Genomic DNA, 13,222 nt, shown 5'->3' on the forward strand with positions numbered 1-13,222 from the left:
GCATAATCTTGCATTTCCTGTGGAAATAAATTTGCTAAGGAAATAAAGAGTTGAAATAATATTTTAATGGGGACATGCAAATGACCTAGAAGGAGATTTCTAAGAACCTTGAAGCTTTAAGTGATACTCTGACAAGTTACTTTGTACCTATCCGTACAACAAAGATAAAAAAGAAAGCCATCCCCACCCCTGGTCCCCATCAGCCCTCCTTACTCACCCCTGCCTCCCCATCAGCCCTCCTCACCCCTGCCTCTCCACCAGCCATCTCCTTCCTGGCTCCCTGTTTCTGCACGACTACCTGCAATCTCTGTACTATCCTTTTGATTGCAAAACTGAGCACTTTCCCAGATCGGTCAACTTTCTGGCCTGGCCTCTCCTGTCTCTATCCAAGCACTCATTAGTGATGCTGTCCTGGGACTGCATGAGCCCTCCCTGTGAAGCTACTTTGTAAAATCCCACCTTCCCCAGTGATTCTACTGCTCAAATGCCGGACAGGGTTTTCTAGAGGCACCCACAACTCACGCTAGATCTGTTAAGATCCCCAACTGAAATGTCAATCTCTTTGTTCCTAGCACTGGATTTAGTGGGCCCAGGTGTGGATTGGGACTATCTGTGCAGTACCCTTGGGTCCAGATGTATTTTAAGACTCACACCTTTTCTGCTTTCTGGATGGTGAGGTGGTGCACACCACTGTTTAAAGTCCAACAGAAGCGCTGGAGCAGAAGTCAATCACCTAATATTTCAGTAATAAAACACACCAACTCCCTCCTCGTCATATAAATTAGGTTCTCACTAAACCTAATGGGAGACAACTTAAAAATAGTTCACTCAAGGGGCTGGAGAGATGTCTCAGTAGTTAAGAGGATTGGCTGCTCTTCCAGAGGAACCTAGTTCAATTCCCAACACCCACAAGGTATTTCATAACTGTCTATAACTCTAGTTCCAAGGGATCCAATACGTCACACAGATATACATGCAGGCAAAACACCAATGTACATGAAATAAATATTAAAACAATAATTTAAAATAGTCCATTCAAAAACACTGGTGGGTGGCTCTGGCTGCCATCTCCTATTTTCAACCTGACTGGACTAAGAACCCTCTTCAGAGGAATGAGACAGTCGTGGGAAAGCAACCTGCAGCCAAGCTTGCTGACCTGGTTTGACCCCTGCGACCCGAATGTTGGAAGACAGAACTGAATCTTGCAGTCCGCCTTCTGACCTCCACATATGCTGGGACGCTTGAGGACATGTGGGCATTAGTAAGGTAGCCTGTGGGTGTGTCTGTCAGGCTTTTCCACAGAACATCAGCTGAGGAGGTGATGCCCACCTTGAATGTAGGTGCAGGCTCTCAAAGCTGAACTGAGAAGGGGAAGAGAAAGCTGATCTTTCAGACCAAGCACCTCCTAGCTCCTGGCCTTCTGCTCTACAACAGCTATCCTATCTGAACCATGAGCTAAACCTTCCTATACACTGCGTCCTGTCAGGTATTTGGTCACAGCAAAGAGATTCGTGAGGCTTCTGCTCTTTGGAGCCATAGGAAGGGAGCAGGGAGAGGGCACAAGGTTATAGTGGGCATTTGCACAGTCCAGACGTGAAGCAAGAGAGTTTCCCCTTGGAGTCTCTATACTGCAAAGTTTGGTCTTCTCCAGTTAGGGGTCACTGGGCTCTCTTGACAGTGCTGTCTTCAGATAAGGACCATGGCGTTTTAAATCTTCTCATTTTACTTCTATTTCCAGAACACCTTCCACACCAAAAGACCAAGTCCACCTTCTTCATTGACTTAGGTAATGGGAACACATGAGGATCCTTTGGTCCCTAGCTGCCTGTAGAGGGCTCTCTGTTCAACACCAGGCCGACTGCTCAGTACGAGGGTCAGTTTGCAGGTTTAAAATCCCAGTGATGTCCACTCCATCTCCCCTCAATGAGAGCTGCCTTTAAAGTGTGAGTTTATCTAACATGGAATGCAAGGCTGTCCCCACAGAAAGCGCCTGCGCACAGTGCACACTTAAACACCCACTGGCCTGGCTCCTCCCAGCCCCTCCCATAAGACCTTTTCTTAAACACAGCTCAGTCAGATGTGATGCCAGCAGACGGGGCCTCTGTGTGCATCATGGGATACGGGCAGTATGGGCCACAGCACTCTGGCACGCAATTCCCAGGCAGTTATTTTGACATTAGAAAGTCACAATCCATCAACTTAACAGCAGGGCAATAATTTTGGGGACCAGGATAATAGCTCTTCAAATGACATGGTAGGAAGCAAGCAAGCCAAGAGGCCCTGCCTGAGAAGAAAGACAGAAATCTAGGCAGGATTTCCTCAGTCCCGAGAACCAACCATTACATCATGACCGTATTTCCTTCAGGGGCTGGACAGAAATGCCCCTCACACAGAGCCAAAGAAAATGCTAGCCTTTGGTTGGCTGTGTGGAGACAAGAGATGGCTCTGCCTAACACTTTTAGGTTAAAGGACAGACTTTCCACTCCACGACACACACTGTGATGCTCACAGCAGCACTTAGAAGAAGCCACCAAACTCTTTGAGCACTGCGAGTTACTCGGCTCTTCTTGTTCTGTGAAACAGAGCTCCTGGGGTGTGGACAGCACTTAGACTAGACCCTGGAAAGAGTTACAGGGCCAATAACCCCGATTAAAACCCTTCATGCACACGTGCGCGCACACACGCACACACATGCACAGCCTCAGTCTTCCGTTCTGCTCTCAGGCTCAAACGCATGAGAACGGGTATCATGGAGTGCTGCTGAGTGTCAACATCCAGGAGAGAAGGGTGGTGGTGGGATGGGAGATGCCCCATAACAATCGTGAACACACACATATCACACATGCACTTACACACATACATCCTGAGGGGCAGGCGTGCCATGATAAAGGAACATACTTTCTCTTTGACTCTAAAAAAGAGAAGTAATGGACAGGTGGGGACTCATGTTGGTGGCTGAGATTGCGAGGTGTGGTTGGATGCAGTAAGTGCTCCGTCTAAGAAGAGAGATGGAATCCGGGAGGCAAGGTGTGCTGGCTGCACTAAGTCCCTTCCTGGACACAGCGGTGCTTGTGGAAGCCACCGGCTGCGGCTAATCCTTACCCAGCCTCCCCCATCTCTCACTGCCTTCCTGAAATACTGACAGCACATCAGACACATTATTTTCAGGTTATACCTTCTGTGTGCGTGCGTGCGTGCGTGCGTGCGTACATGCGAGTAGGCCAGAACTAAACACTGAGTATCTTCTTCAACCGCTCTGCACCTTAGGTTTTGACACAGGGTCTTCATGAAGCTGAGCTGTACCTGAGTAGGTTGTCTGCTCCGCACATCCCGGGGTCCTCTACCAGGGGTCTCTGCAGCCCTGTGACTATAGGTGAGCATGGGGCTCGGGATGTGTGTGAGCTGGCATGAGACCCGGGTCCTCATGAAGGTGTATCTAGAAATTTACTGATTGAGCCATCTCCCTGTCCTTATTCTCTATGTTAAAGAAAAAGAAATTCACTCCACGGACAAAATGTCTGCAAGGAAGGGATAAACAGATCTTAAAACGAAGACAAAGGCGTTACCACAGTCTGCATTTTATTTTAATGCACTTTTGTGGCAGTTTCAACGGCATCTCTCCCTTGGTTCTAAAACCCACCTCATAGGAGTGGCTGCAGTGTCTAAGCCACCAGCATCTGAAAACACACATTTCAGAAAAGCTCTTCTTACGCACCATGGAGGAAGCAACGTCAGCGGTGTCTTACCTGGAGCGGAGACTCTCCCATGCAGCACGGGTTCACCGGGCAGCAGATCTTTTGAATTGGAGGTGAATGGTGATTGTCTAAATGTATCTTCTGAAAAGAAAGGGCTGGGGTAAGGGAGGAAGGGCAAGGGTTAGTAAATTAAAGTTACTCAACACAACCAGAGCACCTGCTCCAAATGCACACACACATGCACACACGCACACACACAAAATATACATTGCATTTAGGTTTTTTCAATTATGTTTAAGCTATAGACTTAAATATGAGACTATGCTTGTAACAGGAAGAGAGCAGGTTGTCACAGGCAAGTGTCACATGGTCAGTTTTTATCCTCAGGGTCCACATATAAAACATTACCTTTATGGATAGATTTATTGTGTGCCTGCAGGCATGCGTGTGGAGACCAGAAGACAGTGTCAGATACAGTGAGGCTGATGAAGTTACAGATGGCCGAGAGCCATCTGACATGGGTGCTGAGACACAAACTTGTCCTCTGCAAGAGCAAGCATTAGCAACCACTGAGCCTCCCTCCAGCCCCAAAAACAGACATGAAACACAGCAAAGCTCACGTCCAGGGTCAGCTCAGTGGCTGGATGGACTTTCCCTTGTTCACATGATCTCTGGTTTGAAGGAAGATAACTGCTGGCTCAGAATCAGAAAGAATGTCTCTGCTTTCTCTGTAGATGGAACCACCTGCCTGTTCCATAACCTGTCACCTGACTCTCCCAGACACCAACAGCACATCCAGGAGGCACACGAGACTGGAGCCTAGGCCCATGAACTGCAGACCACAACTGGCTGGGCCCTCAGAAGCTTTAGCTCAAGCTGTAGCATGGCAGAAAAGAACAGGATCAAACTGGGCAGGACTGGGCCTCAAGTGACCCGGCTGGCAGCACCGTACAGTTATAGAACTCCTTCCAGGATCTTCCCCCACAGCATTGCCACAGTGAGCACGGGGGCTCTAACCCAGTGACCACATCCAACCCAGTGAAGTCTTAAGGCGAGACAAAATACTGCAGTCACAGGGGCTATATAGCATCCATCCGGGTCCTTCCCGGGAAATGGGCAGCCCTACTTATGTATCACAGAAAATCAACCAGAGGAACAAGGCCACGGGCAATAACAAGGTCTCCAGATGGGGCATGAGGTGGGCAGCAATGAAGCTCCTGGCTGGGCCTACCTCAGGCAAGTTGGAGGCTGGATAAACCTGAAGCTACAGCAGAAGCCCGTAAAGGGGGATGCTTTCCCTGGGCCCTACCCCTGCCTCCCAGTAGGGTCTGGGGTTGACCAGACCTTCCTGAAGGCAGGAGGACTGTAGCCTGAAGAAGCAGGACAAAGATCAGATCCCAGGGCATGGAAGCCCCAGAATCTTACACATGGTGAAGCCTTCTAAGGTTGGTCCTAGATGACGGTTACAGTGATTAAAACATATTAAAGAGACAGTATGCAGATAAAAGTGGAAGAGAATTGTTTTTAAAGGAACGTATACATCACTGGGTCATACAGTTCTACCTTAACTGTTTGGCCACACTGACCGACTCTGACTGGCCTGCTTTGTTTCTATATTGTGAATAGCGAGCGATCTAAATGGGCTTTAAAAGTGTCCAAGCTGTGGGTTACTCAGCAGATAAGAACCAATCACCATAAAAGCTGCAAGTCACACATCACGGTGGATGGGCACATGTACTCTAGAACTCGAGAGCTCACTACACTACTTAGCGGTTGTGTGACCTTGCAAAGTCCTTAACTTGTGTGGGCCTCCATTTCTTGTCTCTAGTTGGGACAGCAGTATCCACACACCACCGAGGAGCTGGGAGGACCAAACAGAAGAGTCAGTCTGGGACTGTGTTTTGCATAGTTTCAGTGCAGACAAGTGCTCAATATATGGGAACTATGGTTTGTTTGTTTCTTAATGTGTAGCCTGAAGGAGAATAAATTAATCAACTTTTCCACACAAGGTAACAAAAAGGGACGTTCCCTTTGTATAGAAGCCGTTATAACAAACAAAGGAAAAGCCATTTCTGATTTGGAAGTCTTAAGTTAACTGTGAGGATGAGGTTAATGCCTAGCCCTCGCATAAAGACTACTGAGGATCACAGGGCATGTACGGAGTTAGAGAGACTGCTGCTCACACAGGGGACATGAGGGTTCCTGATCCTAAGGCTGGGCTGGAGTGGTAGATTGTTTAGCATGCCCGAGCCTCTCTAGGCTCCATCCCTATCAAAACACACACACACACACACACACACACACACACACACACACACACACACACACACACTCGGGGGTGGGGGAGCCCGAGAGACCACACACATATGGCTTGGGGACAGCCACATGGAGAGAGATGAGTGCTCTCTAGTGCTAGGAGCATGGCTCTGACCTAGCAACAGACACACTGCAGTGTCTCCAGCAAGTGGGCGGCAGGGCAAGACTTGCGTTTCAATCACCGCCTAGCAGACAGCCTGGAGGGTCTGAGAGGAAAAGGTGATGTAGGTGGGCAGTGTTGCAAGCCTGCAGAGGGCCGTGCAGATGGACGAAGGGCTTTATAAAGGAAAGCAGGTGAAGACCACAGCACTGTTACAACAACCCCAAGGTTCCTAGAAGTGGGCACAGCTGTTCCACTCTGGAAAGAGCCTTCTAGGTTTTGCAGTTGTATGGAGCATGCCAGCCTGGGCAACATAGGAGTCTGCACCCTCCCCCAGCCCCGAAAAAAAAAAAAGTTTAAGAAGGTAAAAACAAACAAACAGGTAAAAAAAATGAAAAAACCTAAGGGGGCAAGAGAAAAAGCAAAAAGAAAAGATGGCAGCATTGGCTGTGCTGACAGGAAGGGAGGTAGGTGGGTGTAACTAGTACCCAGTGGATGCCGTGTCACCAGGAGTTTTCCTTTAACAGTGTCACTAGCCATCAGTGTGTTCGCTTTGACCCTGAATGCTGGCAGGCTACCTGGTTAATTCATCAAACGGTTCAGAAACACTCAGCACCGACATCAGGAGTGTGTGACTTTCCAACAGGACCAAGTCACCTGTTACTTGTCTGTTCTGTTAGTTAGGAAAGACATCTTCCAAACTTTTATCTCTTTGAATTTCCCTTCTGGATAAAAGTGGAATAGTTGCTGATGTGTATTTTCCCCTGAAGCAAATCTAAGAGCTCAGATAAGAAGTGGCAGTTCTGTCATCCAGAGGGGCCAATGCCAGACCTCAGATAGCACGGGCTACGGGGTCAACAGCACAGGCCTGCAAAAAGGAAGATTTACAATAAATAATAAAGCAGTCTATAAAAGATTATGGCTCTAAACAGTGATACATTTCGCTAAGTGCTGGGCTGTGGCACAAATATCTCCACCTTGCTGAGGGCCAGCAAGGGGCTTGTCTTCGTGCAGAACAGAAAGCTCGTGGGCTCATGGCCTCACCCCCGAGCCCAGCTGCACAGGACTTCCCACTCTGAGTGCAACGACAGAGCAAAACAAGGAGGAAAGGGAATGGAGGTGAGCAGACTAGGAGAGGCCTCGTGGGCTGGGCATGAGATCAGCCGTCAAATGCCTGCCTGCCTGCTGGAGACCGCAGGTCAGATCCAGCTGCATGCAGTCAGTGTGGCAGCAACCATCTGTGATCTCAGCACTGGGGAGGCAGAGACAGGTGGGGCACTAAAGCTCGCAGGCTGCTGCCCCTCACCAATGTAGCTCCACACACATTCAAGCACGTGCATATATACCCACAAGTGCACACATACCCACATACATAAACACACATACATGCCACACACACCTGTGCATACGAATAGACACGTGAATAAATAAAAGTAAACTTTTAAAAAGAGCATAACAAAGAGAGACCACAGTTGCTCCTCCAAAAAGATGGACACAATCTCAGCTCTGAATGAGGAACGACAGGGAACAGAAAGACTGGGCAGAGAGAAGGGTCTCTCATAATGAGTTCTTCCCCGTTACGGCTCTCTCTATGCTGAATGCTGCAGACTAGAGATGGCAGGCCCAGCCTGGGTGCAAAGCTCTTCGCAAGCCAGTGACTGTTTCTCCAGCTCACGCCATCTCATCCCACGGCTTCCTTCCATCTGGCAACACTGCCTTCCTCCCAACCACTCTGACCCATGAGATCCCACATTCTCTTCTATCTGTCCATTTATGTAGCCAGCATCCAGCCATCTTCTGTCTATCCACCCCTCGCATTGAAAAGACATTCTCTCTATTGTCTATCTGTCCATCCACCCATTGCCTTAGGTATTAATACACCGTGCTCACTCTATTTCCCTTCCTTACCAGAGCTGGAGATCCATCCCAAGGCCTTCCGTGCACATGCTAGGAAAGTGCCCCAGATATGCTGTGCTCACTAACTCCATCCATCCACTCAACCTCTCATCCATCCATACACTCACCCACCCATCCATCTGCCTGCCCACCCACCCATCTACTTGCCCATCCACCCACCCATCCATCTACTTGCCCATCCACCCATCCATCCACCCATCCACCCATCCATCCACCCATCCATCCATCCATCCACCCATCCATCCATCCATCCATCCATCCACCCACCCATCCATCCATCCACCCATCCACCCGCCCATCCATCCATCCATCCATCCACCCACCCATCCACCCGCCCATCCATCCACCCATCCATCCATCCACCCATCCATCCACCCATCCACCCACCCATCCATCCATCCACCCACCCATCCATCCACCCATCCACCCACCCACCCATCCATCCATCCACCCACCCATCCATCTACTTGCCCATCCATCCATCCATCCATCCATCCATCCATCATCCATCCATCCACCCATCCATCCATCCACCCATCCATCCACCCATCCACCCATCCATCCACCCATCCATCCATCATTCCATCCACCCATCCATCCATCCACCCGCCCATCCATCCATCCATCTATCCATCCATCCATCCATCCACCCATCCATCCATCCACCCATCCATCCATCCATCCACCCATCCATTCACCCACCCATCCATCTACTTGCCCATCCATCCATCCATCCATCCATCCATCCACCCATCCATCCACCCGCCCATCCATCCACCCATCCATCCATCCATCCATCCACCCATCCATCCATCCATCCACCCACCCATCCATCCATCCATCCACCCACCCATCCATCCATCATTCCATCCATCATCCACCTGCCCTCCCATCCATCCATTCATCCATCCATCCATCCATCCATCCATCCACCCATCCATCCATCCATCCATCCACCCACCCATCCATCCATCCACCCATCCACCCATCCATCCACCCATCCATCCATCCACCCATCCATCCACCCACCCATCCATCCATCCACCCATCCATCCATCATTCCATCCATCATCCACCTGCCCATCCATGTACCCACCCACCTACCTACCTGCCCATCCATCCATTCACCCACCCATCCACCCATCTATTGATTACCTTATTTATTGATATGCCATGCTTACTCATGCCCTGCTCCCCTTCTTTACTGTGCTGGGGATCTATCCCAGAGCCTCCCTCACACATGCTAGGCAAGCACTCTACCACTGAGCTACATTTTCAGATCAACATTATTTTTTGAAGATCTGAAACATTAAACATTCACTTCAAAGCATGAGTTTGCTACTGTAAAGTCTCTGCTCTTCAAATCCGTTAGTGCACACCCTCCAAGTTACACATACACTGGATTGACATTCTTGAGAAACAATCTTCAGTGTTCCCAAAAGGCACACAAGACAGATGAAAGACCACGGTTATCCCAAAGATGTTGTTATCCTAGTTCAAAGACTTTCTGACCACATGAAATGTGGCCATGACAAAAGGCAAGTGAACATGGGTAGCTCATGGAATTGCCATGTCTACATAAGGAAACCAGAAGAAACAAGAACTGTTTAGGAAGGTCCAAATGAAGACCACAGCTTGCTAGAATACCAGTTTTGTGTTTTTTTTTAGGCTCTGCAGGAACAAAATAGCTTTTCTTCCAAAAGCTTCCTAAATATATCTGAAAGATGAGATTATTTGAAGATAAGGCCCAGGGAAAGTATCAGACTCCTGTTAATGCCCCTCAAGGAGCTTAAGGGCAAGAGAGACATCCATTCTGTGATACTAGAACAATGCATAAGCATGCCCTTGACTGACGGTAACAAAACCACTGACACACCTGTTTGCTTTTCCACTAAAAAGGATCAAGTAACCCTGCAGGCTGTGTATTCTGGAATGCCTGCAATAGGGGTGCACTTCAGAGTTTCTTTGTACACACAGAGAGAGGGAGGTACCCTGGGGACAGAACCCAAATCTAGACAGGAAATCCACCTGTGTCCTGTATATCCTACATGGGAAGGTAGTCATCTACAATAATTTTAGTGCACTTGTGTTTTGATGATGACCTTTCTCACCTGGAGACAGACATGGAATTTTCCATTTGTGGTGCTGTGTTGGTACACAAAACTTTTGAGTTTTGAAACATTCCAGGTTTCAAAGTTAGGACTATCTAATTTGTATTTCATTTTCAACTTAACACTATTTCTCAAGACAGGGTCTCATATAGCCTGGTATCTCTGTGTATCTTCTGTGTAACTGAGGATGACCGTGACCTTCTGGTCCTCCTGCCTCCAGTTCAGGAGTACCAGGACTGCAGGCAAGCACCATCACACCCAGCCGTCGTGATACTGGGGCTGGAACCCGGAGCATCACGCATACTCGGCAGGCCCTCCACCCATGGAGATGTGCACAGTGAGATCTCGACTGACTTTCATGGTTACTGCAGTCTTATCTTAGGGAATGCATATGTTCTTCTCCTTAACTACCACACTCTTTAATGAATGCATTTGTTAACAATTTAGAATAAGAGATGATTAGTATATAAATATATGCATATACATAGACATATCATGTGCATGTTTGTTTTGTAACATATTCATGAGTGATGGAAGAGGAAAAAAAATCCTTAAATGAAAGAGAACATGGGTTTAGTGGGAGTGAGGGACTCCCGATATCTTCTTAGGACCTCAAACAGGGGGACCACTCCTCCTGGGAGAGCTCACCTATGTAGTCACTTATAAAAGAGCCCTGCAGGGCAGCCAGGAGAAAAACATCCAAGATTTAATGCTCTTTCCACCCTGACACTATGAGACTGATTTTTTTTTTTTACTCAAACCTAAAATTTAAGTATAACAGAGACACGTTGTGACCTCAGGATAGGGTCTAGAACCTGTCATCTACCGTGTTGGATACACTGTCAAAAACAGAGACTGAAGAGAGCAAGACGTGAGCCAATCTCTACATGGGCAAAGGTCGGGAGGACATTTGCCTTAAACCGGAGGCTGGCACTGCAGAGGGGGGCTCCAGGCCCATGGCTGACAGGAGCCATGGCCACACCGTCATCTCACTCACAGTACATACACCCCAGGTCCTGCTTCTGCTTTTGGAGGTGAAGAAGAAGCTATGGCTGGGACGGATCATCTAATAACAGAAACTTCTTCTTTTTTTTTTTTTTAAGTAATCATTTCTTTTTTTTTTAAACTTTTTTTTAAAGATTTATTTATTTATTTATTTATTATAAGTACACTGTAGCTGTCTTCAGATACACCAGAAGAGGGCATCGGATCTCTTTATAGATGGTTGTGAGCCACCATGTGGTTGCTGGGAATTGAACTCATTGGAAGAGCAGTTGGGTGCTCTTAACCGCTGAGCCATCTCTCCAGCCCATAACAGAAACTTCTAAACGACGAAGAACTAATGCTTGCTCACTTTATAAGGTGTGAAATGGCGTGGTGGGAGCATCCTTATTTTTTTTAAGGGATATACATTCTGACAAGCAGGGAGTGGAACAAGGAAGATGGCTCACCTGGGAGGGGCAGTCGGCACCATGCCTAAGGCTCTGAGTTCAATCCTTGGAGTCCACATGGCATAAGGTGAGAAATGAGTCCTGAAAGTTGCCCTCTGACCTCCACATGCATCCACTGTGATACACGCTCACTAACAAATTAATTAATCTAAAAGTTAAGTAGAAAGCACTGACTTCCCGAGTCTCTCTCACAGACCTGGCCTGCCTCCACCTCTCCACCCTGTCCCTCAGCCTGGTAGGACAGGAGACAATTTTAGCAAGTCAGTTTGGCCACTGATAACAAAGGCCTGAAAAATGTTAATGCTTTCTTTTCCTGTCTGTGACACGTGTGCAGGCCAGGAGGTGACTTTCGGTGTTTTCCTCCAGGGCTCTCGACCATATTTATTATTTTTTGAGGCAGCTAGCCCTTTGAGGCAGGCTAGCCCTCTGAACCTACACTTCAGAGTTGCAGCTGACCAGCACGCCCCAGGAGTCCACTTGGGTCCCCAACACTGGAGCTGCAGAGGGGTACTGCTCTTAGGAGTCACCAAGGTGGCATGAGAGGTATGGCTCGCACAGAGGCTCTCCTCCTCAGCCCATTCTCCTCTCCCAAGACCATTTGTAACACTAGTTACATTGGTAACAATGTGGAGGAGGGTGGGCTTCTGGATAGCCAATAACAGGGGCTGGTTATTGAAGGGTGAATGATACTACACAAATCACAAAAGAAAAACTGAATCACACCAACTAACTCAAGCACACTGTATAACAGTCTAGGTTAACTGAGATTATGAAGCTGTATGTATGGTGGGATCCTGTCTTCCTAAGAAAATGTGCTACATAAAAATAAATTCTGCAAATACACCCGTTGTCAACTTAGAAGTGGGCTCTCTGAGTAGAGGGCTTATCAGTGACCATGATTATTTAAGTGTGTATTTCTATACACTCCTGAAGTCGGGTACTTCAAGACTGTCCACTAACACTCTGCAGTTTGACTGTTTAGACTGTTGACTTTTAAAAAGACTTGGCCTTTCAAAACACGAGTATGGAGGGACAGTTGGGACAAACCACTGAAACAGTCAAACAGGAACAACCTGGCAACAGTGTAACCTTCAGCACAGGTTTCCTAAGTCTAGGGCTATGCAAGGAGGGGAGGCTGCAGCAAAACAAACAGAATATGGCGGTAGAAAAACCTGGCATTTCAGGGACACACACACACACACACACACACACACACACACACACACACACACACTGGTTCTACTTTCTTTGAAATGTACAGTGGCATCTAAGGGCGGGCCAGTACACAGACGCTAACTCCCAGTTCAGGGTCTAGTTCTGGCAGCTGAGCTGAGCTTCATCCACAAAGAGCCAAGAAACTTCACGGGGCAGGCAGGGAGCACAATGCAGGCCTTGTCAGGGCTGCTGAAGTGAAGAGGCCAGATCAGGGCAAACCAAGCCACCACAGACCAAGGAAGGGAACCCAGCACACCCGGATGCATGAAATGTCAGCTCCTAGACGGCCAGGTCTCCCAGGAGAATGTGACTTCACACAGAAACTAGGACAAGGGGCTTTCTGTGGAAAGCCACCCAGGGGGCTCTGTCCTCCCTGCAATGGTGCAGGGTCATGGCCATGCCATGGACCACATCCAT

The 13,222-nt window shown here is 48.2% G+C and overlaps 1 protein-coding gene across 13 annotated transcripts in view; it reads right to left on the reverse strand.

Annotated features, from left to right (window-relative positions):
- Zfp827 (zinc finger protein 827) overlaps positions 1-13,222 on the reverse strand; it is a 166,891-nt gene that overhangs the window by 50,927 nt on the left and 102,742 nt on the right. For all 13 annotated transcript variants that reach the window (XM_063277886.1, XM_063277880.1, NM_001400944.1 and 10 more), the window contains one exon: positions 3,747-3,850. In XM_063277886.1, coding sequence (XP_063133956.1) covers positions 3,747-3,850 — 104 coding nt within the window. The remainder of the gene's footprint in view (positions 1-3,746; positions 3,851-13,222) is intronic.

The sequence above is a fragment of the Rattus norvegicus genome, chromosome 19 (assembly GCF_036323735.1).
Source record: "Rattus norvegicus strain BN/NHsdMcwi chromosome 19, GRCr8, whole genome shotgun sequence".
NCBI lineage: Eukaryota > Metazoa > Chordata > Mammalia > Rodentia > Muridae > Rattus > Rattus norvegicus.